Genomic DNA, 27,243 nt, shown 5'->3' on the forward strand with positions numbered 1-27,243 from the left:
TCAGACCATGTGCTCCACGGCCTTCTGTCAGTGCCATCTGACCCACGGTGTAACGTACGCGGACTGCTCACGGTCAGTGAACATACTTCGGAGTATATTTAGTGTCTCAGATCTTTGATTACTGGGACAATTTCTGCTAGATATTTCTCCTGACTTGTTAGGCGAGCGAACCGCCCGAGGGCTGAGCCAGAGCTTAACCTTTACTGACCTGGCAGGTGTGGGTTTGGGTTTGTGGGGTTTTGTGTTTTGTTTTTTTTTTAACACTAGGAATCAGCTTGTGATCTGTATGTTAAAGGTTTTGAAGCACAAAGGTTGCACATAATGGCTTTTTTTAAAAAAAAGTGATCTCAAATACGACTTATAAGGCCGTCTGAGTTTGAGCAATGTCTGCTTTAGCTGTGCACGTTTCCAACCTCGTCGTTTGCCTGTGAGGGAAATGCTCTGGGGCTTATTTATGTAATAGTATATGAGGGTGCAACAGCTTTCATTTTCTTGGCCATGTTTTGGGGAATCTATGCATGTAAAAATTGTCTCACTTGGAGCTCAAAGGCACCCACAACTTCCTCTGTAGCAGACATTCCTCAACTCTTTTTTTTTTAAAGCCTGGCTTTAAAAAGCACCCGAACATCCACTGTTTTCTTGTCCTAGCCTCTCCCAGCCCTGTCAGTGCTGGACAACCACCCCTGTGACACTGGTTTGGATGCTGCCCCAGGAAGGAGGAAGAGCGTCACCGGTGGCTTTGTACCAGGTCCTGATGACCAGGCCAGCTTGCAGCGGCGCAAGCGAGGCGCAGATTTCAAGTAAGACAACCTGATTGCTAGAAACAGCAAAGTGGGCCCACATCGTTTTATATGGTGCACGTCTAAGAATTACAGTATACAGACAGGACAGTAATAAATTACTAGGGCGATACATTAGATGCTTATGGTGTATCCTAATGAAACAAACCAATTACATAGGACAACTTGGTGTCCTTGGGAGGTCTCTCCAGAATTAAGGAATTAGGTTTGCCACTGGGAAACACTGGCCCTGGGTGTCACTAGGTATTACCTGCATGTTCACAGCTCCCACAGCGCTGTCAGAGATACTGACACTTCAGCCGCATGCCTGGCTTAGGGTGGAGAACACAGGCTGCAGCACTTCTCATCTAAAACACATAAATCTAAGTACTTGAAGAGCAATTTTTACCTTTCCAGTTTAACTACCAGAAATTTGAAGAAGTTTCATGTTATTTGAACTTCCTAAATTAAACTGTATCAGAGAGCAAATTTTGCATTAATAGGAAACTGGTGGTTACTATCTCAATTACATATGGAGCAATGTAAAGTGGTTTAATTGGTATTTTGTTCTTTATGTGGGAGATGAGTTCTGGCCTTTATTTTGCTGTCATGCCAGCAAAGATACTGCTTCGCTTCATTTAATTACTCAGTTCTTGCAGAAATGTAATCTTGCAGAATCCCACACTAGATATAAATCATGCTTAACAAGGTCAGACTTCAGCCTTTTGAGTGTCAACTTGTGAAATGACGATTCATCAGCTCCTGTGTTGAACCTGGTGTTTTACGAGGGCAGGTAACCTGCTAAACAGAAAGCACTTAATGAACAACAGATAATTGGTGATGTGTACCTGTGACCCCAGATAACTGCCTTCCTAATGAAACCTGGCCAGCAAATAATTCCCAAAGGCAAGTATGGGGACACTTGAAATGTGTCACTGGATAAAACTGACCTTGCAGGGACAGTTATGAGGTGGTGAAATTATATTTGGGGGTTAGCAAGAGGGTGGGGAAACAAATGTGTAAACTGTCATCACATCTGAGGAATGCTCATGGAAAATTTATTGTCTGTTGAGGTTTTTTTAACAGAGATGGCAGCTTATATGTAAATAAAACCCCCAATTTATTGTTTCTAAAAAACAAAACAAAGCAAAGGGGCCAGTGTAAGGCTTAAGACCAAGGCCCAGAACAGAACATGGAGAAGTTCTCATTAAATACAAGGAAAAACTTCTAAACTGGAGCCCAGAGACACTGAAACCCCCATCCTTGGAGACACCCCAAACTGGCCTGGACAAGGCAATGATGCCTGTAGGGGCACTGCTGTCCGCAGCGCGTGGGACAGGGGGACTAAACTGTCTGATTCTGCAAGTCTTTCAGTGCTTCTCTACAGGGAAGAAAGTAGTTGATTTAAGCTTAAGGATACTCAAAAAAAAAAAACCCCAGTCCCTTCCCTGGGAAAACACATCTAACCCTCCGAACCTCAGCTGTCTTTATTTAGTTCCAAGGGAAACAGAGATACAGACATCTACTAAGGTAACTTGAGAGTTAAATAAAATGTCTTTATTTATCCTTTTTATATGAAGTTATGCTTAGGTTTTATTTTACACAGTTATAGCTAATTACATTTGGTAAACTCATGAAATAGTGATTTTTAAGGTGTCAAATACTTGAACTGCAGACAATTAGTCACTGGTTTACATTCATCAGTATTTGCTGTCAGGGCAGTACTCAGAATGTCCTGTCCAGTGGATGAGAACAGATGTAGGCTCGCTTTTCCAGTACCTGCTTTGCAGCTTTTTTAATGAAGTCATCCAGATTTTCATCTGCATCTATGGAGAAGAGAAGGGAAGTTAACTCAAGTACCGTAAATAGCTTTTCTACATTTCTTTCAAAATGGGTTTTAGAATACAAGTGCAAGGATCTACACCACAGTGCCAGGAAATAATGTAACAGTGTCTTCTAAAAAAGGCTGATTACTGCAGACTGAGTCTCACAGAGCAAATGCCTAGGATTAGTCAGTACCTCACCAAACAGGTCAAAGACCTAATTGCTACCTAGTATTTTCTTTACAGGAGTATTTGCTACTGACAGATTTTATATTCCTCCCCACAGCTGGTAAAAAAGAATCACTGTAGTTTGTTTTATCTGTTAAATGAAAAGACTCTATTTTCAACTGGTACCAGTTCTGTTCCTCATCCAAATTAAAAGCAGAGCAAAACTATTCTGTTGGTCACATCAAAATACTCTTTTGATTAGAGTCTGTGAAAGCCATAAGAGTATAAAAATTATTTTATTCTATAGAACTTACATTTTTCTAATTGAGCCATTGTGTAATTGTTCTTGAAATATGCTTCCATGCAGAAGATATTTGTAAGGAGCACCTGAGGAAATAGTAAAACTCAGTTGAAAAACCAGTGAATGAGTTTCATAAACAAAACAATGTCGTAAAAATAGTCATTCGAACTTCTCAAAGTCTAGTTTTGTCTCTTGATAACGCAGCCCTGCAAGTGAGTCATGCACGTTGCAAGCTTAGTTGTTATTTTTTCCCCACAGCTACTGAGTGTCAGAGTTGGGATGAGCTCTTCACTCAAAACTGACTAGAAGACATTTTTGGTAAATAAATTTTGGTAATAAATCCAGGAGTGGCTTACACACGCAGAATAGGAAGTCTCAAGGCCAGTGAAGACAAAGGTTAATCAGTTGGGATTTGTCTTAACACTTAATTGTGGCAAATTTACTTGTCCTGTAGCATAACTGTTATCATGAAACTTGAAATGAGCTAGTACACAACCACCTGTGTGTCAAACTCTCACTTTACTGTCAATAAATTCATTGACAAAATATTGTTGTTATTATATGTTACTATTTATTAACGATTATATGGGAAGAGTTTGGGAAGAACTGCATGGTATCAGCAGGTTTAAGAGAACAGGCAGATTTGTAATTCATTCATAAATGTGTATGTTTGTGTTAAAAAATGTTAAGCACTGATATTGTCAGTGTGTGACTCGTATGTTCAGAGCACCCGAGAGGCAGTTGGTGTGGGTCTGGCACTCTTGCACCCATCGGTTTAGGAACAGCCTGGTGCGCTGTCGGCTTTACGGGAGAGTTTGCTGTGATAAGATGGAAATTCTTGACAAATGCAGAGTGTACTTTTAAGTGTAGTGAAAGCCATTTGTCACTGAGGTGTTGCAAAGTCTGAGGCACTAGCACGTGCTGCCTGCTGGTGCAGAGCACCCTTTGAGGACAGCATCATGCTCCTGCATGCTTCAGAGCTGAGGGGAAAGTCCGCTGGGTGAGGCAAAAGCAGCTGTACAATGTAGCCAGGCTGTAACGCTGCAAGGAAAAGTCTGAGGCCAGATAGTGCCTCTATTATAAAACACGTGAGGCAGCACAGTAATAAATACTGATTGTTCTGCTCCCTGATCCAAGGGGCACAGACCTTAAATGGGTGTGGCTGATGTGAACACCCACCTCATGGTCGTGGTTTCTGAGGCCGATGCTGATGGACCGGCTGGCTCTGGAAATAGCTGCTGTCATCGCGTATAAATTAATGACGACATCTGCCACCCTCTTCAGCACCAACTGCTCATCCACGATTGTCTACAAGAGCAGAAATGATTGTTAGCTCGTAGTTCATCAATGTAAAACTTTAACCAAACATTTTTTTTCATACTTTGTATTTAGTTCATACTTATTTAGCACAGACAGGTAAGTTTTGTTACATAGAACTGCTACCCTAAGGCAGCAAGTTTTGAATTAACTATGCTCTGCCTTTTAACAGTTTTGGATTTACTACGTTTAAACTACTACATTTTGGATTAACTATGATTTTCCACTTGTTAACAGTCTTTCTGGCTGCAGCCAACAGTCAAATTGCTGTCTTGAAACCACTTTGGTAAATGCCAAAATCTCTGAAATTAAAGTACCAAACATGTCAAGCCTGTTCAAAAGAGAAAGGGGAATGTGGCGGGGCCCAGCCTGATAAGCATTCTCAGAACACATCCCATTAACTGTCACAAAACTGACAGTCAAAGGTGTGCTAAGTTCAGTCTCTCCTATTTTAGCTACACCACTTTGCATAGGGCATAATTATAGATTTGTTTGCTGTGCCATATGGTTAAACAGCATAAATTCAAAAACTGCTGCTATAGCTCTTCATTTGGGAACAGGGAAATGGGTTCCAGTGACTGCTCACAGCGAAGGACTTAAAGTAAGTCACTGCAGCAGGCAGGATTTGTGCTTACAGAGGTAAAAGAAAACAACTCATTCACCGAGGCTGCTGGGTTTTGGTTTGTTTTGTTTTTTTTTTTTTTAAACAGAAGTTGTCCATTACATCAAGTGTAGAATCTCAGTGTTTTCTCATACTCAATGGAAACACGTTGTGTAAAGGAACTCCTGGCTCTTGCCATACGCACAGTCTGCTCTAGATTCCAGCAAGGCCACTTTGCTTGGGGATAAACTATTCAATAACAAAGATAACAGAAAGAATAACACTTACCTTCCCAAACCTACTTAGCAGGCCTCTCACTGTAGTTCCAAAATAATAAATGTTTTCTTCAAGTTTCTTGCCACTTTCCTATAAAATAAAACAGAAAATACAACAGTTTGAGCAGTCTTCAAAGGGAGGACAAGCACGCCCTCACCCCCCTTAAAACAGGACACTTGGCTAAGCAACAGGCATATTCTATGGAGGTATGAGCTACCCCCGGGCTGCCCAGCCAAGAAACCAAAGTCTTGCTGTGGGTGACACTTCCTTCTGCACCAGAAAGTGGCTGCTCTGCCCGCACGGTCCTGGCCTCTGTGTCTGGCTGCAGGAGGCCAGGGTTGCTGGTGGGTTTAGTAGCCAAGACACAGAATTCCCAACTACAGTACAAAACTAGTTGTCCTTTCTTAATTAGCCAAGACTGCTGTGTAGCAGGACACTGTTACGAGGTCTGGAATCAGTTCTGAGTGATCAAAACGAAGGAACAACGTACACGAAGTTGAACACTCAACAGACAATTCCATTGAAGAAAATAACACCGTAAGCCCCAAGATGTGTGCCCCACCATAAGAATGCACTTCCCCTCTCTAAAATATGGCAGTTCAATTTTCTGCTCCAGACACTGTTCATTACCAATGTCTAGTCACTGGCCACAATTCCCTTTAAGATGATCTTTCACCATTTTACATCTTTTTCTTCCCAGCTAAAAAAGGAAAGGAAGTTTGCCTATTTACCTAAAAGGAATGGGATTATAAAATGCTGATTCTTTTCTGAGGGGAAAAATCCCTGTCTAGATGCAGCCCTGGTCCCCTGAAGCCAGCTAATACTAGATTTTTCTCTTGGCAAGCACTGCCTTTTTAACATTCAGCTGGTTTGCTGCCGAAAGCCAGATAGGCACTGTTCTTTCTCTATAAAATATGCATTAAAATTTTGTAAACTTTACTTCTGGTAACTTTTCAGTATAGTCTTGATGCTTATGCAAGTAATAGTTTGAAAAATTCTTATGCAACATTTAGTTCTGCACAGCAAACCTAAACCTTAGGATAAGTGCTGCCAGTTATGAAACCCCTGAAAATCCAGACTGTCTGGTACTACTGTGTGAATTCACCAATAGTCTCAAATTCTGGTATTAAGTAGGAAGAAAATTTCCAGTGACATATTTGGCTTTTATTAATTCATAACCACAACTACTTCATGCTGCTGATTCTTGTACTATGAATGCAAGTAAGTGGGTTTGAAGCTATTTAGAGGCCATGTGAATCTAGTGTGACACTAGCTCAGAATTGCTGTACTTAACCCACCCACGTGCTCTGGTGGCCCCGCAGAACACAGCATGGCTACCCAGAGGAGCTGTAGTGTGAAGGTTCCCTATGTGAACGGATGAGTATTAGCAACCCCTAGCAAATCCTCCCACCTGTGTGCCTGAAACACCTGACCTGGAGGACAGGGATACTGACACAACAGTAAAAATCACTAACAAACCATCATAGGAAAAACATACCTTGTCTTTTTTTCTATTAACAGAACATTCATCTTTAGTCATAAAAAAATCATTTACTAAGTGATTAAGCAAGCGTGTATATATATATAGTTCACGGAAATTCTCACCTAAACCTATGTTACTATTAAGCAGGAAACAATACTGTGTTTTGTAACTGAGCTTACTATGAAAGGCAGCGACAGACCATTGCAAAGACTTTAATACTGTGAATGCTCAATTTATAGAAATGACTAGAATGGATATAAACCTGGATTTGGTATCAATACAGACATAGAGCAGTCTTCATTTTACCTTGATGTGTGCCCATATAATACCTATAACTAAGCCCTTACCTCTGAAATGGTATAAACGTCTGCTTAAATTTGTAAATCTCACCGTTCCTAAGCATTTGCTTTGTTTTGCATAACAGGATACCAAGTTGTGACAAGCAGTGCAGGGAATCAAATATGACAGACCAGCGTCTGGATCTGCCCACAGAGCACCGTGTCCCCCCCTCCCCTTACCTGGAGGCTGGGATGCACCACTCCACGGTCACCAACTAGCCCATAATCCACTTTTCTGCCCATCATGTCCCGTAATTTGTTTAGAAACTCCCCCAGGGCCACTCCCACGTTTCCTTTCTTGATTTCTCTGAAATGTTGGGTAAACAACAGCTGTTAAAGGCCAGTTCCTGGTTTGCAAGGCAAGTTTCATGAGGTTCAGATATCAGCTGACATTCAAATGCTTTACCAAAACACCTGCAGTTTGTCTATGAAGCATCGAGTCTTTTGATCCATTTTACTATGAAGTCTGGACAACAATCACACTACAGCCTTACAAGTGTCCAGCGTGGTTCATACTCAGTGCCTCTCAAAGATACAATACATTCCGGAGACCAGTACAGGCACTCAAGATGTACAATACAGCTGTCTTTCCTACCCATAAAACTTTGTTATAAAATCTTGTTATAAAATCTTAATTACTGGTCTTGTGAGAAAGAATTTTATACAAGCTGGAATTATAAGATAAAATACAATAAGGCCAAGATTCCTAAATCTATAAAACATCCAATTAAAAGAAAACAAAAACAAAAACAAAAACCCTATAACACTGAACTGCCTTTTAGACAGATAATACACTGAAAAATACTGTGGGTTTTTTTCCTACAGTTTCCCCTCTTATCTACAGTTACCAGTTAACAGATTCTGTTTCAGTTATTAAAAACTAATATAAACCAAATAAGAACATACTTGATTTTGTCAGTTAAGATTTTGCCTGCATACTGCATGCCCGTCAGAGCAATATACATTCGCAGGATTTCATTTGTTCCCTGTAAAAAACACAAGATAAAGTCAAGTCAGTATCAAGTACAAAGTATTTTTAGCATTTCAGAAATGTAGATCTGCTGTGTTAATGTTTTCTATACATTTTTTTTTTCTAAAACTGCTTTTAATGTCTAAATAACTGATGTGCTGTGCTTTTTCCTGAAGCATTCTAAATGCATTTGGACTTGTGAGAGAAAAATTCTGTTGCGAGCTTTATGTGAGACAAGAGCCGACGTCACTTGTAAGGAAACACACGTGCCAGACAGTGCCCTCCCAGGCGAGCCTGCCTGGAGCGGTGACAGAGCTGGGCAGGGTGAGGACATACGGCTGCAGAGGGTCAGGGATATTGGGAGCAAGCAACAAAGACTAAACACTCTATTAATTTTTTTTTTTAAAAGTATAATTTTGAAGACAGGTTCCTTAGTTAACTATTTACTTTTACATAAAGTTTACAATGTTAACGAATGTTTTCCAAGCAGGGCTGTTTGCCAGTCTACTGCTTTTGTATTAAAAGATCACTCTTCAGCCCTCCATAAATGTTTGCTATCTTTTGCTTTATCTCAATTATAAATTCTCATTTCCTTTAGCTGTGAAGAAACTGAGCCTCTCATTATTAAACGTACACAGGTATCACAATGAAAAGAAACCAGTCTAAATACATTTTGAGTAAAAAAAGATGTGGATCATTCCAGTAAAGGAACATTTATTTAAATAGCTGTTAAACTGCTCAATATGCCTGTTTGGAAAGCAAATGCAGATCAAGAAATTAAGATAATACTGAACAATTTAATGCCTGGGAATGTTTGATTGTATAATTGATTTTTTTTAATATTGATGGCTGCAGACTATAGACCAAAACACAGGAGGCTGGTCACACGTGAAAAGCGTCTCGAATATTAGATCAGTGTCAGGACTGTAGTGACCCAGGGCCAGGCCACAGAGGCTACAGGCAAAGAAAAAAGCATTTGCCTGTCATTAGTACCAAGGTCTGGAGGGGCACCGACACAGCCCAGCCCACCTTGTGCTGCTGCCGGCCAACAGAACCAGATCCTGCACAACCAGCGCTGTGCCCTTGGCTGCACAAACTGCGTTCATCTGATCTGCTCACAGGTCCCTTACAGGCTACGACAATCAACAAGGTGAGCACAACCTCCTTGTGTTAGCAGGAGAGTAACTTTATGTAACTGTTGGGATCAGGGAGAAAAATGAGCTGAATGACCGAATTCCAGCGGTGTGGTGGTTTGGTTGTTTTAAACAACAGTTCCCATGACCCGTCCAGTGTGAAAGGTTGTCTCTGCTTCAACCACCTTAGAAAGCGCTCCCGACACCTGGGTTTGGTTTTACCATTCAGACCGTCTGTTAGACTCACAAACATCAAACCCCATGGGATGTAGGAGGATGACCTTACAGGGTGGCGGTTTTTTGATCAATATTGGAATTGACCCTTCCTACACACACGTATTTGTGAGAGCAGCTGGGTGAGACTGCTATGCACCGACCTGCAGTCTGAAAATTCTTTCCCGCATTAATTTGCAGCCGAGATCTTTGCTGTCCTGACACCAGGCGGTAAATGATCATTTGTAAACGGTCCATGAAGAAAAATCAAGTCTGGAAGCCTGACTCAGCTGTACAGATAAATGGTAACTGATAATCCAGCTTGGAAACACAATAAATTTCACAGCCAACAGGTCTGTGTTTTTTTTTTTTTTTAAATAAATGCATATCACTAAATAAATTAAATTGCTAAATTAATAATTTGTGAGTTTCCCTGCTTCACTTGTGAGAAGCACACAAGAGGAAAGGTTACCCACCTCTAGGCACCAACAGAGCAGCTTAGCCACAAAAAAAAACAAAAAAAGAACACCTATCACATTACTACAGATACATGACAATGAAGGTGGCAAAAAGGTTTCAAAAAATATGCTTGATCCAAAGCAGGATGGGCAACTCCATCCTCCTCAGGCTCTTGCTTGGGCAGACACAGTACTGATGTCACGAGTCACCATATGTAATTACAGCGATTTACTGAACAGAAACTGATGAGTCACTTTTGTCAACTGCAACAGTTTTAGGCTTTTATGCTAATTTAGAATCCTTTAGTCTGTTCAAACCAACAAACCCAAGCCATGAACTGGGACTGTGTTTTTTTTTTTCTCATGACAGTGTATTTAAAACAGCTGCAGGTTTTGTTAAAAACATCCAGAAAGTTTCTCCATATTTAAGAAACTGTATACACACTACCACTGCCTGATGTAACTGTGTATACATTGCCAGTTTGTTCTTTCCAGAGGCAAAGCTGGTGCCAGTTCCTACTGTAACTCACACTTAGTGAGTTAGTCTGTAAAAGCCATCGTTATCTTAGTTTATTAGAGGCAATTACTGTCCGTATCGCCAAAGAACGCAAGATGAGTGCTTCAGGCTTACTCTGTTACAGGCTTTGCAACGAAACGAACGCAGGCCTGTTCAACCGCACACTCGGGCTGCAGCACAGGCTTACAGACAGTGAGCACAGTCTATTGGTACTTGCCTCAAAAATGAGCAGTATCCTGGTGTCTCTGAGGTAGCGTTCGTAGGGGTAATCTTTCATATAGCCGAGGCCTCCGAGAATCTGCAGTGCTTCGCTTACGCACGTCCATGCGCCTTCAGAACTGAACACCTGCCGTTGAACAGCACTTTAATCACCACGCTACACACAGATACAGAGCCACTGCTCTGGTATCATACCGACATGACATTGCTGTGGTGTACAAGAGTCCTGTTTAAAGCTTGCCTGAACTAGTGTCCTTATGGCTCAGGGTGTACACTTTGGTCAAACTTAATAGCTTCCTTGCAATCCACAAAACGTCTCTAGTAAGGAAATGTTCCTGGGAGAGGCAGAGCCACTGATGGCAAGAACAGCTGTAGCTGCTTGGCTGGAGCCCCTGTCCGCCCAGAGTCACTCAACACGAGTTCTTTTCAAGTGACCATGCCATAAAGGATCATCAACAGGGGCTGAAAACCTGTGGGTTCTCCTCACAGACACCTGCCTCCCACAGGGACACTCCAGCAGAGAGGGCCTGACTCCGTCTCCGTACGTATTCTGCAGCCCATTCTGCGTTAACGCCAGGCCAAAGCGCCTCAGCCCGGCCTGCAGCTGGCAACATAACCGTGTTTTCACTACTGCTGCTGTGTGAGGCTGCACAACACCAGAATCCAAGGGGACCATGATATTCCAAACCTGTTGTATGCAGTTTGTACGTCGTATGGTGACAAAGTCTGAATCTGCAGTAATCACTGGGAAATAAGAGAAAACAGTAATGTCTATTTATTGTCTTCATCTAGCTGAGTTTGGTTTTGGTTTTGTGTGGTTTGGTTTTTTTTTGATCATATGTCTAAATGTAGTACCTGAGCCTCTCGGCAATCTGGACTGCAGACTGAAAAGCAGCAGAGGTGTTAGTCTGTATTAACTTAAAAGCTGTAGGCAAATTTTTCACTAAAATTCCTTACCTTGACCATGGCTGCTTCCACGGAGCAGTCTGGAAAGCCTGGCCTGTCCATCATGCCTGCAGTGAGGTAAGCCATACTCTCCATTACATATGCTCTCACAGCCATAACACAAAACTTCTCCTGTCAAACAGTAATGTGAGGAATCATACAGAAATTCATATGCAAAAATCCCACAGTCAAGCCTGAAACTCAAGAGCACACCTGCAGTTCTCATATGTTTAACATATTATCAGATATTAATTAAGAAGTACTGCAAAACTAAATCTAAAACTAATCTAAAAATAAAAAAATTTTATTTCTTACATTTCTCATGCTAGACATTTAAAATGTCAGTGTGCATGTCTGCACTAAATTTACACAACTTTAATACCTCTAGCCATTTCCTTAAGCCAGCACAGCCAACAGAACCCCAACAGAATCTGTCCTTGCATTTAGTCAACACAAAGCACAAGATTTAAGTTTTTTTCTTCATTTTTTATTACCTGAATTAGTCCAAATTCGCTCAGTCTCTTATTGAATTGTTTCCTGGTACAAGCATATTCTGCTGTCATTTCTTTAAAAAAATAAAAACACAAAACAAATCCATCTCAAACCAGCAGAACCATAACCACCACAGACCATTCCTGCTGCCAGTGTCGTGCTGACAGGACTGACTGTGACACTGCAACCTGTACATCGCCAACCCCCCACTGCTCCAGAAGGAGCCTGGGACACACACCCCCAATACTGGTGTTGGTCACAGCTGGGAATGCTGTGCCAAAGGCTTTTGAACAGGAATCGGAGGGGTGAACCTGTACTCTTAGAGCAGGTACATTTGAGTGCTAATTAATTACTTCAGAGGGATTTCTGTTCCTATTTTGGGTAACTATTAGCAGAAAACAATTTTATTACTTATTACTATGCGTAAGCCTTGAGCCAGTTATTCAAGGTGGAAGTTTTAAGGGAGATGATTATACCTTCTCAAAGTAATAGTACATAGGCTATTCTCTCAGTAAGAATATTTTTATCTTAGAAAAATTCAACAGAGGCACTAACTTTCCACTCTATGAACTGAAAAAAACTTCAGTGTTTTACAGGCTTTTAATGAATATTTTAAATAAAAATTATTGTCGTGTTTTAAAGAAGTCAAGGTGATGTTATGATCAAGACTCGTGTTACTGTTTTGAATTACCTGCATTCTATACCTCATGCAGATCAGGGTTTTTTTGCACGGCACCCAGCAACCCACAACACCCAATTCACCCACCTATCAATTTTTTAATCATCCCAGCAGATGCGCTGCCCATGCTGAATCTTCCACTGTTCAGGATATTCATGGCAACCTGTGAAGAAAATCAATGGTTTTTAGGCACAAACGTTGTTGCCACAAAACCTCTCCTTAGGCCACGACGGTCACCGCTCTCTTGCTTCATGTTTTAGGGCTTTCGTGGATTTCATTTGTCACTGGAATACACCTCCTCTCCCGTGACACCTGCCCTCACACTGCTCAGCACAGCACTCAGCAACCCAGCAGTAATGCTCCAGACCTTGGCTTTTAAGGTGACCTACTACATCCAATTTTGTAACTGATACTGATGATCCAGTGACCTGGAAGTAATCCTCTGTTCAAACTACATTAAGGTAAAAAGTAGATAAAAATGTGTTTGTCTGCAACTAGACAAACACCATTCAAACTAGACAGCACTGCTGAAGTTTATCAAACAGAGGAAGAAGAAAAACAGAATACTGTTTAATGTGTGTACAGGACAGCCAAATATAAATATCTCCTCTGCAGCTGACCTGGTGGATGCCTTCCTGCTTCAGAAACCTTTCAGCAACATACAAGAAAAGGGAACACGAACGAAAGGTGCAGAAATGAAATACAGATCAAAAATGTAGAAAAATAGATTTTGAAATTTAGTATTATGTTTCTTAACAAGAGAAATGTGGGTGACTGTTCAAAGATCATTGAGAAATTCAGCAAAAGTCATTCTTTCTACATTTTAATTTGTGAAAATTATCTTGAGGAAACCATAAAAATCGTATTTTGATACATTTACTACCCTAAAGAAAATGGTTTCATTTAGCGCCTAGGTCTGGACTTGCCTGCTACAGGAGGAGTAAGAAAAGGGAGAAGGACCATTAAGAACAATTTTGCAAATCCACAGGTCAGACTCTTGGAGAAAGGTTACACCAGCAAAGTGACTGGTGTTACCTCTACTGGCGTCACGCTTCCCTGATGCAATGAAGAGAAGCTGATGCCAGAGGCAGCCCTTCCCTGTACCCCTCCCATTATGTTCTCGTGCAATAATCTAGCCCTGGAAAACCACCCGGCAGCCATGGGACCACGGAGAGATCCGCACTTTCCTCGAACCATTTCCTGTTACACTCATTTCTTCCTCTCCCTTTCCACACAGTCCACAACTCTGGCTGTAGAAAACAGCAGAGGACATCTCCCTGATTCAGTAAAGCAGTTCTGCTGAAAAAGTTGCTCCCTTTTCTGAAGAGAACAGTGTACCATGAAAAACATTAAAAAGCCAAACAAATAGTGGAACCAGCTGTGTAACTGTACAGAGAAGAAATACACAGAAATCTGAGATGGTGGCATGCTTGTGCGCTGTGCCAGTGACACCCATTAATACAAAGCACATCACCTACACGGAGAAGTCTGTCCTCCAGTATTCTTCAGGTTGGCAATGTTCATATTACCCATAAGGGAACTTCAGTACAGAAAAAAAAGAAGTCTCCTTCAGGCTTTTAGAAAGTTAGTTTTTAAAAGTTATTTTCAAAGTCTTATTCAAAGTTTTAAACTATTTAAAAATTTTAAAAATCATCTGTAGTTATTCTTGACTGCTTACCTTAAATCCCCCTCCTACTTCTCCGATTACGTTCTCTATAGGCACTTTTGTGTTTTCAAAATGTACTTCACAGGCTGAAAGACAGAGTTAACAGCTGTTGAATTATTATGTAGAAATATTTAAAATATATTCAGGAACATAACTGAGTCTTTTTGTAACAAGAAGTGACGTTTTCCTAACGCACTGTTTATGACAGAATTCCATATGCTTTGCCAAAGAAGTTAGAATTCTGGAAAAGACTGTAGCTGACATCAGTTACTGATGTAAAATATTCAAAATATAATTAATGTACATTGTGTAAACAGAGGACTAAAGTTTTGTCTCTATTTTAAGGAACTGACACAGCAGTCAAGGCCAAACGTTAGATGGTGAAGAACTATAATCATCAGTAAGCTTAACAAGAGGATATGAAAATTTACCTCTAAAGCTACTTGGTTACTCAATCTCCTGAGTAATTTCTCTCACTGTGTAGTTAGGGAAGCTTCATGTGCAGAAAAGAATTATCCAGTAAGGATTTCTTATTTCAGACCCTGCATTAGGAAGGACTCATAGGAAAAGCTACGTAAAGAAACACGAAACTTATACTGTTATGTGGAATAGATATTGATCTGCCTCCATTCAGATGATCTAAACAAATCAAAACACTGAAACATTAAAACAATTTCTGTTAACAATTTTAAGTGATTCTTACTATTGGATCCTCGAATGCCTAACTTATCCTCAGGTTTCCCATGGGTGACTCCACCAAAATCGCGCTCTACGATGAAAGCAGTGATTTTGTCTTTTACTTGTCCATCCTTATCAACAACCTCTGTCCGAGCAAATACTGTGAAAATACTAGCAAGGCCACCATTTGATATCCACACCTGTTCCAAGAGAGGGAAGATGTGTAAGAAATACATTTGTTCTGATTTTGTGAGCCCGGTTCTTGAGTGTTCCGTGATAGACCAGCAAAGAACAGAGTAGTGAAAAATTGCTGCTTCTTCCCTTAAAATTCTAACGCGTGTTCTGCTACTGGTTTTGCCTCTTGTGAGCACATTTCCAAGGAAAGCTGCCCACAGAATGGTAAGTTTAGAGCAACTATAAAAAATAGGTTGTACTATAGATTTGAATTAAATTAAAATCTGTGGTGCATTTTCACAAAAGCTTGCATATCCCGCTACTTATGGCACGTGAGGGATACAAGGGTAACACACACTGCAGACCTACTTTGCCCAAAATAATTTCAACTCTGATTAGAAATTCTCTAAATCAGGCCACAGACACAGGGCCTCTCCCGCAGCTGGGTCTCTTCACACCACAGACCACTATTTTCAACAAGCACAGATCAAGTCTGCAATGTATCAAACACTGTTCAATCCAGTGCAGCTCTGCATTGCCTCGAGATTTTATTCTGCCATTGTTTCTTTCAGCACAAGTGTTCCACGCAGCCCTATTTCCAATTCACTGTCAAGTTTTCTTTCAAAAACACCTATGGAATCTGGCAGGAAGAATGAAGAGAGGGGAAAAGATGGGTTTAGGTTTATTTTTGCCTATGCTGTCACAGAGGAGGCTAGCTAACTAACTAACCCTCCCTGAGCTGGCCATACAGAGAAGGAACTGGGGAGTGGCTTCTTCTGTCTTTCTTACCAAGCGTTATTCCCTGACGAGTGTGTGCTCTTCTGTTCTCTGGGGCCCTAAAATAACACGGGTTGGCTCTTTGACATGGTCATTCTTCACCAGCTTGGAAACCTCAAAATTCTGCTGCAGCTGCCCAGCTGGCTGCTTACTTAGCAAAGCGGACTGATGGCAACGCTGCAGCAGACAGAGGTGCTTTCTCTAGGCTTGTAACAAACACCCGGCATGTTTCCAGTCTGTGAGCGGGTACCTTGGAGCCATTTAACAGGAAGTATTTCCCATCTTCACTGAGGGTTGCTCTTGTCTGGATGGACGCAGCATCACTTCCACTAAAAGCCAAACAAGTTATTAACATTTAAAGAAATAAACGTGCTTTAAAAAACACAACTACATCTTTTCCCCTCTTCCCATAGTTTAAAAAGGAATGTTTACAGTTGTGTTAAACAGTAGTATATAAATTTTAGTTCTTAACTAACAAGGAAATCTACTAGATTCAACAGCTCTCAAGAAATCTTGAGAGTTAAGTTACCCGAGGGGACATTCTGCTGATAACACGTGTGTTATCGATCTTATGACCCGACCAGAATGTTCAGAATGTCAGCGACCTTTCTGAGCTACACGTTGAGCTATGGGAGCGTACAATGAATCTCCCATCCTAAAACACAATCAAGTTTAAAATGTCTAAGCTGTTCCTCAGAAGTTCGTATCCTGGTTTAATATATCCTAAGTGAAAAAAGGCTCAACAGAAATGAAAAATAAAGATATGATAGTCTCTGTCAATGAGCACCTGGGCACATCAGGTACCTTCTACAGGAGCAAAATCAGCAGTGAATTACAGCAAAGCAACTAAAAGTTGATTAAAAGTTCATGCCCTCTCTTGAATCACCACCTTATTACACAAGGTAACAAGAAGCACATAATATCCTCCTTGAAAGAAGTTTTCTCCTCCGCAAATTACAATGCCACAACGGGTCACTTCAGGCTTTCAGCTGAAGGCAGTTGTTAGGTTCTTCGAACAGCCAGATCTCAGCGGGTATTTTAACAGGGCTGGATTTCCAAAATTCAGTTCTAAAAATGATTGCTTCTGTGCACCAGAACTAAGGTCTCTAAGACAACTGAAGTTAAAGTTACTATGACCAGCAACCTTTTTAAATAGTACTGGGCTAAACAAAGGTGTTAGAGGAATTGCAGAATTCGGTTAGCCCTTGTTTTTTTCCTGTGTGTTACTGCCAAGTCCCTTCCATGGATCACTGTTAAAATACCCATGCTAGTTTAAATTTTACCTGCAAGTGGGAGAGCTTTCAGGGGGTCAAACCCAGCTTAGGGCTCGAATAAAAACCATCACTGATGGCTGGGAGGTGTCTACATCACAGCAACACGAAACCAAACACCCATCGCAAGTCATTCTAGCAGGCAAGAATTCAGAACAGGCAGTTTCAAACTACAGCTCTGTACGGGCAAGCAAGATGCACCTTCAAACATCAGCTGGTCTCAGTCCCTTCATCCCAGTCCTTTACAATCACGTAGTAAAGCAGCTGCCTGGGGGTTTTTAAGAAAACCATCCCTCTTCTGCATTAACAGGATTTGCAACATTAGCAATAGTCAATGAATAAACACAATAAATGTAACTTCATCTTGGAAATGAAGTTGCTGCTACAAAGATGCCCTTTCAAAACTCTCAGGATAAAGGTCAACACTTCTTCCTATTATTTTTGGTAGCTCCTTCAGTGCAGGCTTTTATAATTTTGCAAAGGAACGGAAAGCATCCTTGAACAGTCACAGCCCATTATTTCTAACACAGCACAAAGTATCCTTTCACTTCTTAATATTCAGTAATTCCAGAAATTAAGCTGATGAATTCCTGGGATGGGAACAACAACGGTTAGTGATTTTACAGAAACTGCCACCAGCAGCACATCGGGGAAAGATTAATCACATGATTTGAAGTGTACCTTTAAAAAATAAATTAAAAAATTGACCTATATACTGAAGCCATAGGCACCAAATAATAAAGATTTAATATATTAACCAAACACCCACTGTAATGAAGATGAAAATAATAAAAAAAATTAATTTGGTGTTTTGGTGCTTTCTGAAGCTTTGATGATTACAAAACCAGTACCTTCCGGGTTCAGTGAGACAGAAAGCTGCAATGTGCTCCCCAGACGCCAGCCTAGGCAGGTACTTTGCTTTCTGTTCATCAGTGCCAGCAATGAGGATTCCCTAAATAAAGAATTAATAGAAAACTTCTCAGCATCAACCTGTGTAAAAAGAAATGAAGCTCTCAAGCTTCACCAAGTTCAGGAAGCTTAATTTGCAAATTTTATGGCATAGCAAGAGACAGTTTAATGAACAATGGACACTACTATTTATCAGACATTAAAACCTGTCAGTTCCCATCACAAAGCTGTTCGAATGCCCATAGGAAACGGCTTATTGTGGCGCCTTCTGGGGTAGGTTTCACCACACTTATGCTTAAGTGAAGACTTCACTGTTGCTCTGAAAGGCACCGACAGCCCTTCCTTTACAATCTGTCACACCTTCAGTACTATCACTACAATTTTATTTCAATAACCCCAAAAGCAGCAATTTTCAAAGCTCCTAATCAGAGCACAGAACACATGAATTACTTCGGTTCCAAATTATTTCATTACACAGGCATTCAACAACTTCTTGTGAGAGTGCACTTATTTTAATTCTCTCTGTTGTATTTATTTTTGGACAGCAGGTTTCTTACGAAGGACAATTAAAATACAAAAATACATGATAAAGACATATAATCAATGGTTAAATAGCTAAGATACAGTTACTCAACAAAATTAGATTAACCCCAACTGACCCGAACTGGTCACAGCAGGACAGTGACAGTAGTTGTGTCGTGACACTACACGCCTCATCAGGCTGCTTTACAAATCAGCTCAGCTCACTATCCCTGTTCTACAGCTGGCAAAATTTTAAGTAAGGTAAGGAATAAATACATACTTTTCATTAGCATTGTCTGCTCAATTCCATGAAGAATTTTTTCTTATTATAATGAACTTATTGCTATTTGAAGCTTCAGACTACTACCATCCATCCACCATAAAGTGCATTAAAAGGTAGATACCCAAGGCTGTATTAAACAGAAAACGAGTTTAAAAGCCACGTGCTTGCTGCAGCACATTGACCTCGGGTAAGTGTTCTTCTCTAAGCTCCCTCAATATGCAGCCTCGTTCAGCTAGAAAAATTTGCACCCTTCTGAATTCTCTCCATGGCTGTCCCACCTCCCCATAATTTTAGCCCCCTTGATATTTTATTTATTTCAATATTTAGTCTAGCTGCTTTTATCAAGTTCACCTAATTTAAAAAAACTTGGGATCATTTAAGGTATTTTTTCTAAGAATTCTTATCTTGATGTTCCCTGGACTAATAATTTTCTTGTGTACTTCACATTCAGTCTTTATGCTGCATGAAAAGTCTGACACTGGGCCACTGGCAGAGGGTGCTGGGAACACTAACAACCACCCTGAGGTCAGAACATTTCACCTGATTTACAGTTCACTGGTGATTCTTACTTGTCACACTCGCGCTCCACATTCACACTAACCTCACCTCACCTTTCCTATGCCAGTTGTGTAGAACTACTTGACGTAAAAGCAGAGCATTACCTTAAGCCCAATAGCTTGATGAGCTGCCAGAGTAACTGCGATGGATCCATCTGAAGAAATGATTTCTCCCAAACGCGCATACATGGTGTTTGATAGACCCAGACCACCTGGAACAAATACTGAGTTTTATTCTGAGTAGATACCTTACAATTTAACTTGCCCCTTCCCCCAAAAAAAACCCTTTCAAGTACAGAAACATAAAGAACGTAACACTGTCAACTGGGAGCCTCTCAGTATAGACTGGATACAATATGTCCATAAACAAGTACCACATTGCTGCAAGCTGTGCCAGAAAAATGCATTTTGAAAACAGTAACTTTTTTATAAGCATGAGCTGTGCTGGATTTCTTTCTGTTCAGAAAGCAGATGTGCTTGTGTTCAAGCACGCATGCACACACAGCAAATACAGCTCAATCCATCAAACGGTAAAGAACAAGCTTGCTTAAAGCACTCTGTATGTGAAAATGGTAAAAGATTTGGTATAAAAACTGCTCTAGTTTGAATTTCTGTGCTTACAGGATAAAATGAATTGTTCTGGTGACATTTCCATGCTACATTACAAAGGCAGACCGTTAACCCACAGAAACTTTACAGCTGACCAGCTGCAGCCCAGGGTGCAGTGCTGGACAGGTCTCAGGACAGGCTGGGCTGGTACTGACACCCAAAGACATCCAGGCTGTCCCCAGCTTCACTGGAAACGGGGCAGAGAACGACAAGGGACAACAAAACTGCCACAAAACAGTCCTCAAGCAGACTTCCAAACGGGTACTAAAGGATAACAAAATACACCACTTCAAAAATGTCTTCAATAAAAAAATGTGCATATATCGAGAAACAAATCTGACGCTAGCACTTTCTTTTGGAGGAGTTTTAACATCTGCTGATGCAAATACAGAGACTATTTGTAAGGAGCTTGAAAAGAACAGAAGAAGGATAAATCAAAGCTGCATGAGTCTAATGTTCAAGAATTTTATGTCGTCAGGACTACAAGTCCTGCTCCCCGTAATTTAAGAGTATTTTATATATTACTGCTGAATAAACAACTTTATCTAACCAAGATAATCTTTTGTCCAGGTTAATAATTTTCTACTTGGGACAGAGGTGTAAGTCAGGATACTGAACACCTCATTTCAGCAGATGTCTCAACAGCCCTACTATTTTATGTGTACCGAATAAATGCAAGAACAAGTCTCCCCGATACCACTGATGTACATCACCGCCTCTTACACCCTTCTCCTTCAGAGCATGCTTACGCGAATTACAACTCCCACTCCTCCTATCTATACATACCCTTACTTCTGTTCCCCCTTCTAAGACGTGTTGGGTTCAGGACTCAGCTTGGAGACCACTGGCGATGTGCTCAGTAATTCCAGCAATGCCCACACCCAAGAGAGCCATTATTCCAAGATTTAAATGAGCTTCACTGTTCCCACTAATGCTCTGCCTTTTAATGCTTCTGGCAAGCATGCCACAACTACAAACCACTCTGAGAAGTACCATGCAATGAATGGAGCACTGAATACATGTCACTGAAGAGTTTTAACATACAAGCACCACCAACAAAAATACAGCAGGTTTGCACTACAGAAAACGGGAAATAACCTCATTAGAAGCACATTATTTATGATGCAGAAAAAGGTAGCTTGCTTATAGCAAGGTGATTGCTTTCCATGTTCAGGTTTTTACCCATCACACGTGTTTATGAGACAACAGGACTATGATTTTCCTCAAGTATGCTGACTGGATTGCAACCTTGTACAAACTGGAAGCTGACAGTGTTATTTCACAAGCTTCAGAACAACACAAGATCAAACCAACAATAACATTTTACTAAATTAAAGTATGATTTCTACGTCAAATACATTGCCTTTCAGACTCTTTAAAAAAAATTAGCAGAGTGGGAAACTTATTTCTAGTTAATCAATAGTAAGTTACACTTCCACCGTCATGATGCTTCCTAACGCTCTGCTCCAAGTTCTGTCCTCCATTCTCTGCTTCCAACACCTCCTTTCAGTGGACACCAACCTCCTGTCTTCTTCCAATATATTTCTTAACACCTAAATACCTCTCTCTCCCCATCTGGGTTAAGGTGCTCTGCCCAGATCTTTCTCCTCCCCAGACACTATCCTGAAGAGAAAAACTCGAAAGAGCTTGCAAACCTCCTTTCTATCTTACTCTCGCATCACCCTGCCTGGTTCTGAATACCCATGAAAAACATTTAATACCATTCTAATGCATTTCAAAAGCATTAATTAGGAATTAATTAATCAACAGAGATTACATGACATTACAGTACATGCAAGTTGTCTAATACACTTCAATGAATTTGTATAGAAACATTTTATCTAAAGGATTGAGATCAGTGAGGCACAGCAACACTAGTTATGTTGCCTAATACAATAAAGAAAAAGGTGGAACAAAAAATGCTACGAAAAACAAGATATTACTTTAACACCAAGTAAATACTGAGGTATGTCTCTGGCTTCATATAGTATTATTGTAATCACTTAAAAAAATACATTGTTTCACACTATTCTCTTCAAAAATTAGGTATCTTCCCCACTGAAATGATCTTCTCCAGATGGTCAAACATAGTTTTGTTTTCCTCTGAGTTGTTCTCTTCAAAGCCATCTTCTTTTATAATAGACAACAAATGATGCAAGGATCTCGTTTCTTTATAAATTTCATGTAAAATATTAGTTTCAATCACAATTTTTATTTTATGCGTAAGATTACCATTGTCTTGAGAATTTCTTTGCAAGTTTAAAGGTCAATCCACTGAGGAACTAACATCTCTGATCTCAACTGGCACTATAACGTCCTTTAAGACATAAACTTTTTGTTCAGTATTGACTAGGAAAGATTTTATATAAAAGCTATACTTTTAATTAATAGACATTATACTTTCACACTGCTGTAAGGGCAAACACATTCCTATCTGCCAATGACAGGTGAGAGCTTTGACAGATCAGTTCAATGAGAAACTGCAGCGTGGACCCACTATGATTTTAGGAACCATCAGCAAGACCTGCAAATCCCTCAGAATGCCAAGCTACTCTACTCCATCCAAAAAAAGAACAAAAAGGAAAATGCTACGCCAAGAGGAATTTACACCATCTAAAATTAGCTACCTAACTTATGTGCCCAAGGTAAGAGTACGCAGAGCTCCCTGCACAGCCAACAGACACTCTCGGGGCCCTGCATCTCTTTATTAACTAGGGAGTTAAAAGCCTCAGCTCCTAATTTAGACATCCAAGGCAAAGGACTACACGCAGGATAGTACAGACACATTTTGCAAGACCCACAAATGCATCACTTAATATAGCCCACCGAGTTATCCTTTTGTGATCTACTCACCATACTCCTCTGGAATCTGCATGCCAAAGAGACCCAGGTCCTTCAGGCCTTTTAAAGTTTCAGGTGGGATTTTTGCATCTTGATCGATCTTCTTAGAATCCACTACAAATACAGAAGGTTTTATAATTTAAAACTTTGTTTCTTAGCGCAGAAAAAAATCTCTGAGACTGCAGCGTTCTCAAACCAGAGCCACGGTCACTGCATGCGGGGTGATCCCACCTTATTACACCATCAAAGGCAAACTACAGAACCAACTGGAAGGTCCCAAGAATACTGATTATGGCTGTAAAGTCACGACATACACAGGAAAAGGACTTGGAAGTGGGAAAAACCTGGTTTTTATTTCATTTTCTCAAACCTTTCTATGTGTACAGGTTGCGCATGTTAGCAGATTCCATGACTGGAATAATGGAAGTATTTGCAGGGTTTTCTACCTGAACTATGTCTAGGTCATGATTAAAAAAGTACCTAAATGAGTTCATTACAAAAATCCTGTTCTTACGACTTGTTCGAAGTCTTGGGGTACTAAAAGAGCTGTTCTGTACTGCAACAGTGAAAATGAGCAAGTATATTAAGCAGCTCAGGGAGGCTGTAAGCTGCAGCAAAAGGAACACAAGCCATCTTTCCAAAAAGTACACAAAAAGAAGTGACTCTGCAAAAGCAACGGCGCTTTCCTAAAGAAGCTTAAACGATGCTGTAACTTCTATTGGAACTGTAATAGTGCGACGCAGCTAAACATTCTGATGCCTTTCTAAGAGAAATTATTCAGAAAGAAAAATAATTTTTAAAAAGCCTTTGTTGCCCCACACTAATTTTTTAGCTACACAGCATCAGATACATAGTGTGCCATCAGCTGTTCTGGGCAGAGAAAGGTGGCTTTTTACCTCTTCCTCCATCATACCCACACAGACTATCCGTGGTGGCTGGACATTGTCAAGCTGCATAACGACTCTGCTGAGATGAATTTCCTTACCCAGTGCCAACATATCAAGTTTCTAACTGTTCAAGGCTGCTCTCCTCACCTATTTTTACCACACCCGTAAGTTACCCTGAATAACTAAAGAAAAATACTTGTGAATTCAAACAAAGACGAGCAATTTTCACCTTCAGTTAAGACTCTACAATTTGACATTTTTATTCCTGCCTTAAATATCAGGTTTTTTACTTGATAAATGATGTTCTCTAACAGAGCAAAGAATTAAAAAATGTAATCTGCATAAATTCTTAATTTACTCTCAGTGACCAACATTACAATTTTATAGTTAAAATTACCTGGATCTCATAAATTGTGATCTGTGACAATCACAGGCTTCTTCAAACTCCTGCAGCGTCTGGCAATGTAGACCTAGTATCTTTGTCAGCGGGAAATCTGAGATGACACTGTTTAACTGCCTCAGAAACTGCTGTCTGTAAAAACCAATTTTCTACAATTGTTCTAGAATTGGCTTATCTATTATACCAGTAATAGAAGAAACACCCTGCAAACCTAGCTGGAATGCGTATTTCCCAAAGAGAATCACTAATGCTAAAAAAACATGAATGCTTTTGATTTTTCACAGCTTCTCTAAAAGTCATCATTTATGAATATCTCTGCTGAATTTTGCTAAACCCAGTTTTAGTACAGTAGGACAGTTAAGAAGTTTCAGAAAAAATTCACAATATGTGAAGTGGTAAACAGCATTATTCAACTGAGCTAAAACCAATTTCAAATCCCACCTCTACAGAATTCTTTTATTTCCTGTTTTTAATTTTTTTTTCTGTTTTGAAAATTTATTTATTCTCATCAGCATCCATATACTCCATATAAAAAAATCCACAAACAAACATGCCTATAGAACCAGCAGCACTATATGACTGGCAATAAATGCATAAAATAACTTAAATATTTAAAGTATAATAATCTTATTCAGCTGCCATAGTTAAATCCCTGTAATCACTAAATCACTTGCAGGAGTAAGAAACTAGTAACTATACCTTCTTCATTGAAGAATTTTTCTATAGGTCCTACAAACTGGTTAATCTCCTGTAGTTCTTCATTGCTAATTTCTGGGTAAGGGAAAGCTTCTTCCTAAAATGAGAGGCAAATTTTTATTTTTTTTTAAAAAAAAGCAGGAATCACGCAATTGAAGTAAAAATTCAAGAACATATGCTTTTCAAATACTAGACTCTAAAAAACTGTGAAAATTAAGAATTGTGGAAAATGTTCAGAAGCAGAAACAGCCTTATCCACAGGACTCAACTTTGCTACATACCAAAACCAAAACAGAAAGTTACTACATGAAAACCAGAAACAATAGCGAGAAATAAAGAGATTTTAAGAACTATATTCATCAACCATGAATTTTGTCAACGTAATCCTATTTTGGGATTAAAAAAAATTTAGTTAATTTAAATTTGTATCAGAATCAGTTTACTGTTATAATGTTTTCAAAGCTCAGCTCATAAACACTGTCCCTTGGAAACACACCGCACATTCCACCTGCTTAATGTCATAAGTACAAAGGTGAGCTCCACGCTGCTCCGTATCATCACCCTGGTATTTTGGCCATAAACTGGGAGCAGTATGACCTGACAGGCTTGAGTAAATAAAAAAATCCAGGCAGCGAACACAAGTGAAAGACTATATAACAAGCATGCTTCTAATTTTTATCATCTGTCCCCTATTAAATAGAAGGGTCTATCTCTGCCCAAACAACACTGTTCATGATAACCTGAAGAATCCTGTCAGCTCCAAAAACTCAGGATCTAGTAAATGCTACAGTTTTTCAGAAAACTGTTGTATTGAAATTTGAGAGGGGAAAAAAAGGCATAAATGAACAGGGGTTTAATGTGATGGAGTCTGACAGCTGTTGTAACACTTTACTTGACAAGGTCTGTTTTGAAAGACTTTACTCTTCAACTCATTTCAGTGGATTTGAGTTACTCCTTTCAATTTATGTAACCCTGTAATCCCTGATGAATGCATACTCCAACCCTTGATGTAACAAGTACTGTTTTAACACAGTGTTATATCTCAAATTTGTAACATCTTTGTCCAGTGGCATCTCCAGACACAACTACTTCAATCTTTCCTATATAAAACTGTAAGCAGAAGTTTACATAAAGTCTTGCTCCCTGACGTAAACAGTGGATAAACTGACACAAGTTTTGTGGAACGCAGCTTGTTCAACGCCCAGAGCCCAGCGTACACGGGCACTTGTGTTTGTGCAGGGAACCAGCTAGGCTGGCAGAACAGGAGGCTGGGGTTTGCAGCAGCCGCTCAGGTGCCGGTTGTTCTTGGGCAGTCACGATTACATCCCGCACCTTGCGAGCGCAGGGGCAAACACCTCGATTTATCTGACCCAGCTGCGGCCGAGAGGCCAACCCCAACACCTGCGAGCGGACAGCCCCGGGCTGCAGCAGGGAGCGGCGGGCGGTGCCGAACCGCGCCCAGCGGCAGCACCGCGCCGCCTCCACTCGCCGCTGCCGGTGACGGGCCGCAGGCGCGGGGCCGAGGCGCGGATCGGCGCCCCGCTGCCGCCGAGGACGCGGGGACAGGCCCGCTCTCCCCCCGCAGTGACGGGCGCCCTCCCGTACCCGCGCTTCCCCGCACCGGGCGCACCGCAGCCGGCCGCGGCGCCGTCACCCGCCCAGCGAGCGGCCCACACCCCAACGCGGGCGCACAGCGCGCCCCGCTGCCACGGCCCGGGGCCGCGGAACCACGGCCCCGCCGCTGCCCGCTGCCACCTGCGGCGCCCGGGACCCCGCTCGGGTGCCCCCACAGCCGCGGCCCGCGCCCGCCGCTGAGGCGCCGCAGGACGGGACCCCCGCCGCGGTGGGCCCCTCACCTTGCGCACCGTCCCCAGGAAGAGCTCCTTGGCGAAGGCGGGGCGCGGCGCGGCGGTGCGCAGGCGGCGGACGGCGGACACGGGGCGGGCGGCGCGCAGGGCGCGCAGGAGCAGCCCGCTCATGGCCGCCATCTCGCCCGCGCGCCAGGTGACGGCACAGCGAGCGCCGGGGCACGTGACCGCGGGACGCCCGCGCGCCCCTTCCCGTCACCCCCCGCGGCCCGGGAGGGGCCGGTTCCCCCACACCCCCGGCGAGCGCCGCCACCCGCCCGCCGCTGCGCCCGCACGGAGGGGGACGGCAAAGGCTGCCCCATCGCGTTCTGCTGCGGGCACGGAGGCGGCGGTGGGAGCGGGGGGTAGCGCGTACCGCCGTGACAGTTACAGCCAAAGGAGCTCGCTTTGCCT

General features: G+C 41.4%; 2 protein-coding genes across 2 annotated transcripts in view; one reads left to right on the forward strand and one right to left on the reverse strand.

Moving 5' to 3' along the window:
- CFAP92 (cilia and flagella associated protein 92 (putative)) overlaps positions 1–804 on the forward strand; it is a 31,974-nt gene extending 31,170 nt beyond the window's left edge. The window contains exon 17 of the mRNA XM_068419805.1: positions 649–804. Coding sequence (XP_068275906.1) covers positions 649–804 — 156 coding nt within the window. The remainder of the gene's footprint in view (positions 1–648) is intronic.
- Positions 805–2,314: 1,510 nt separating this feature from the next.
- On the reverse strand, positions 2,315–26,950 carry ACAD9 (acyl-CoA dehydrogenase family member 9). Its single transcript, XM_068420031.1, has 18 exons — positions 26,839–26,950; positions 24,986–25,079; positions 23,012–23,113; positions 19,655–19,761; positions 18,130–18,230; positions 16,258–16,336; positions 15,082–15,256; positions 14,391–14,464; positions 12,800–12,875; positions 12,036–12,106; positions 11,554–11,673; positions 10,595–10,723; positions 7,993–8,072; positions 7,267–7,393; positions 5,278–5,355; positions 4,251–4,379; positions 3,085–3,157; positions 2,315–2,605 (listed from the first exon to the last, which is right to left on the reverse strand). Exons 3-18 carry the CDS (start codon positions 23,031–23,033, stop codon positions 2,505–2,507), a joined length of 1,542 nt encoding a protein of 513 aa, XP_068276132.1. The 5' UTR covers positions 23,034–23,113; positions 24,986–25,079; positions 26,839–26,950; the 3' UTR covers positions 2,315–2,504.
- Positions 26,951–27,243: the final 293 nt, after the last annotated feature.

This window comes from Nyctibius grandis, chromosome 29 (assembly GCF_013368605.1).
Source record: "Nyctibius grandis isolate bNycGra1 chromosome 29, bNycGra1.pri, whole genome shotgun sequence".
Classification (NCBI taxonomy): domain Eukaryota; kingdom Metazoa; phylum Chordata; class Aves; order Nyctibiiformes; family Nyctibiidae; genus Nyctibius; species Nyctibius grandis.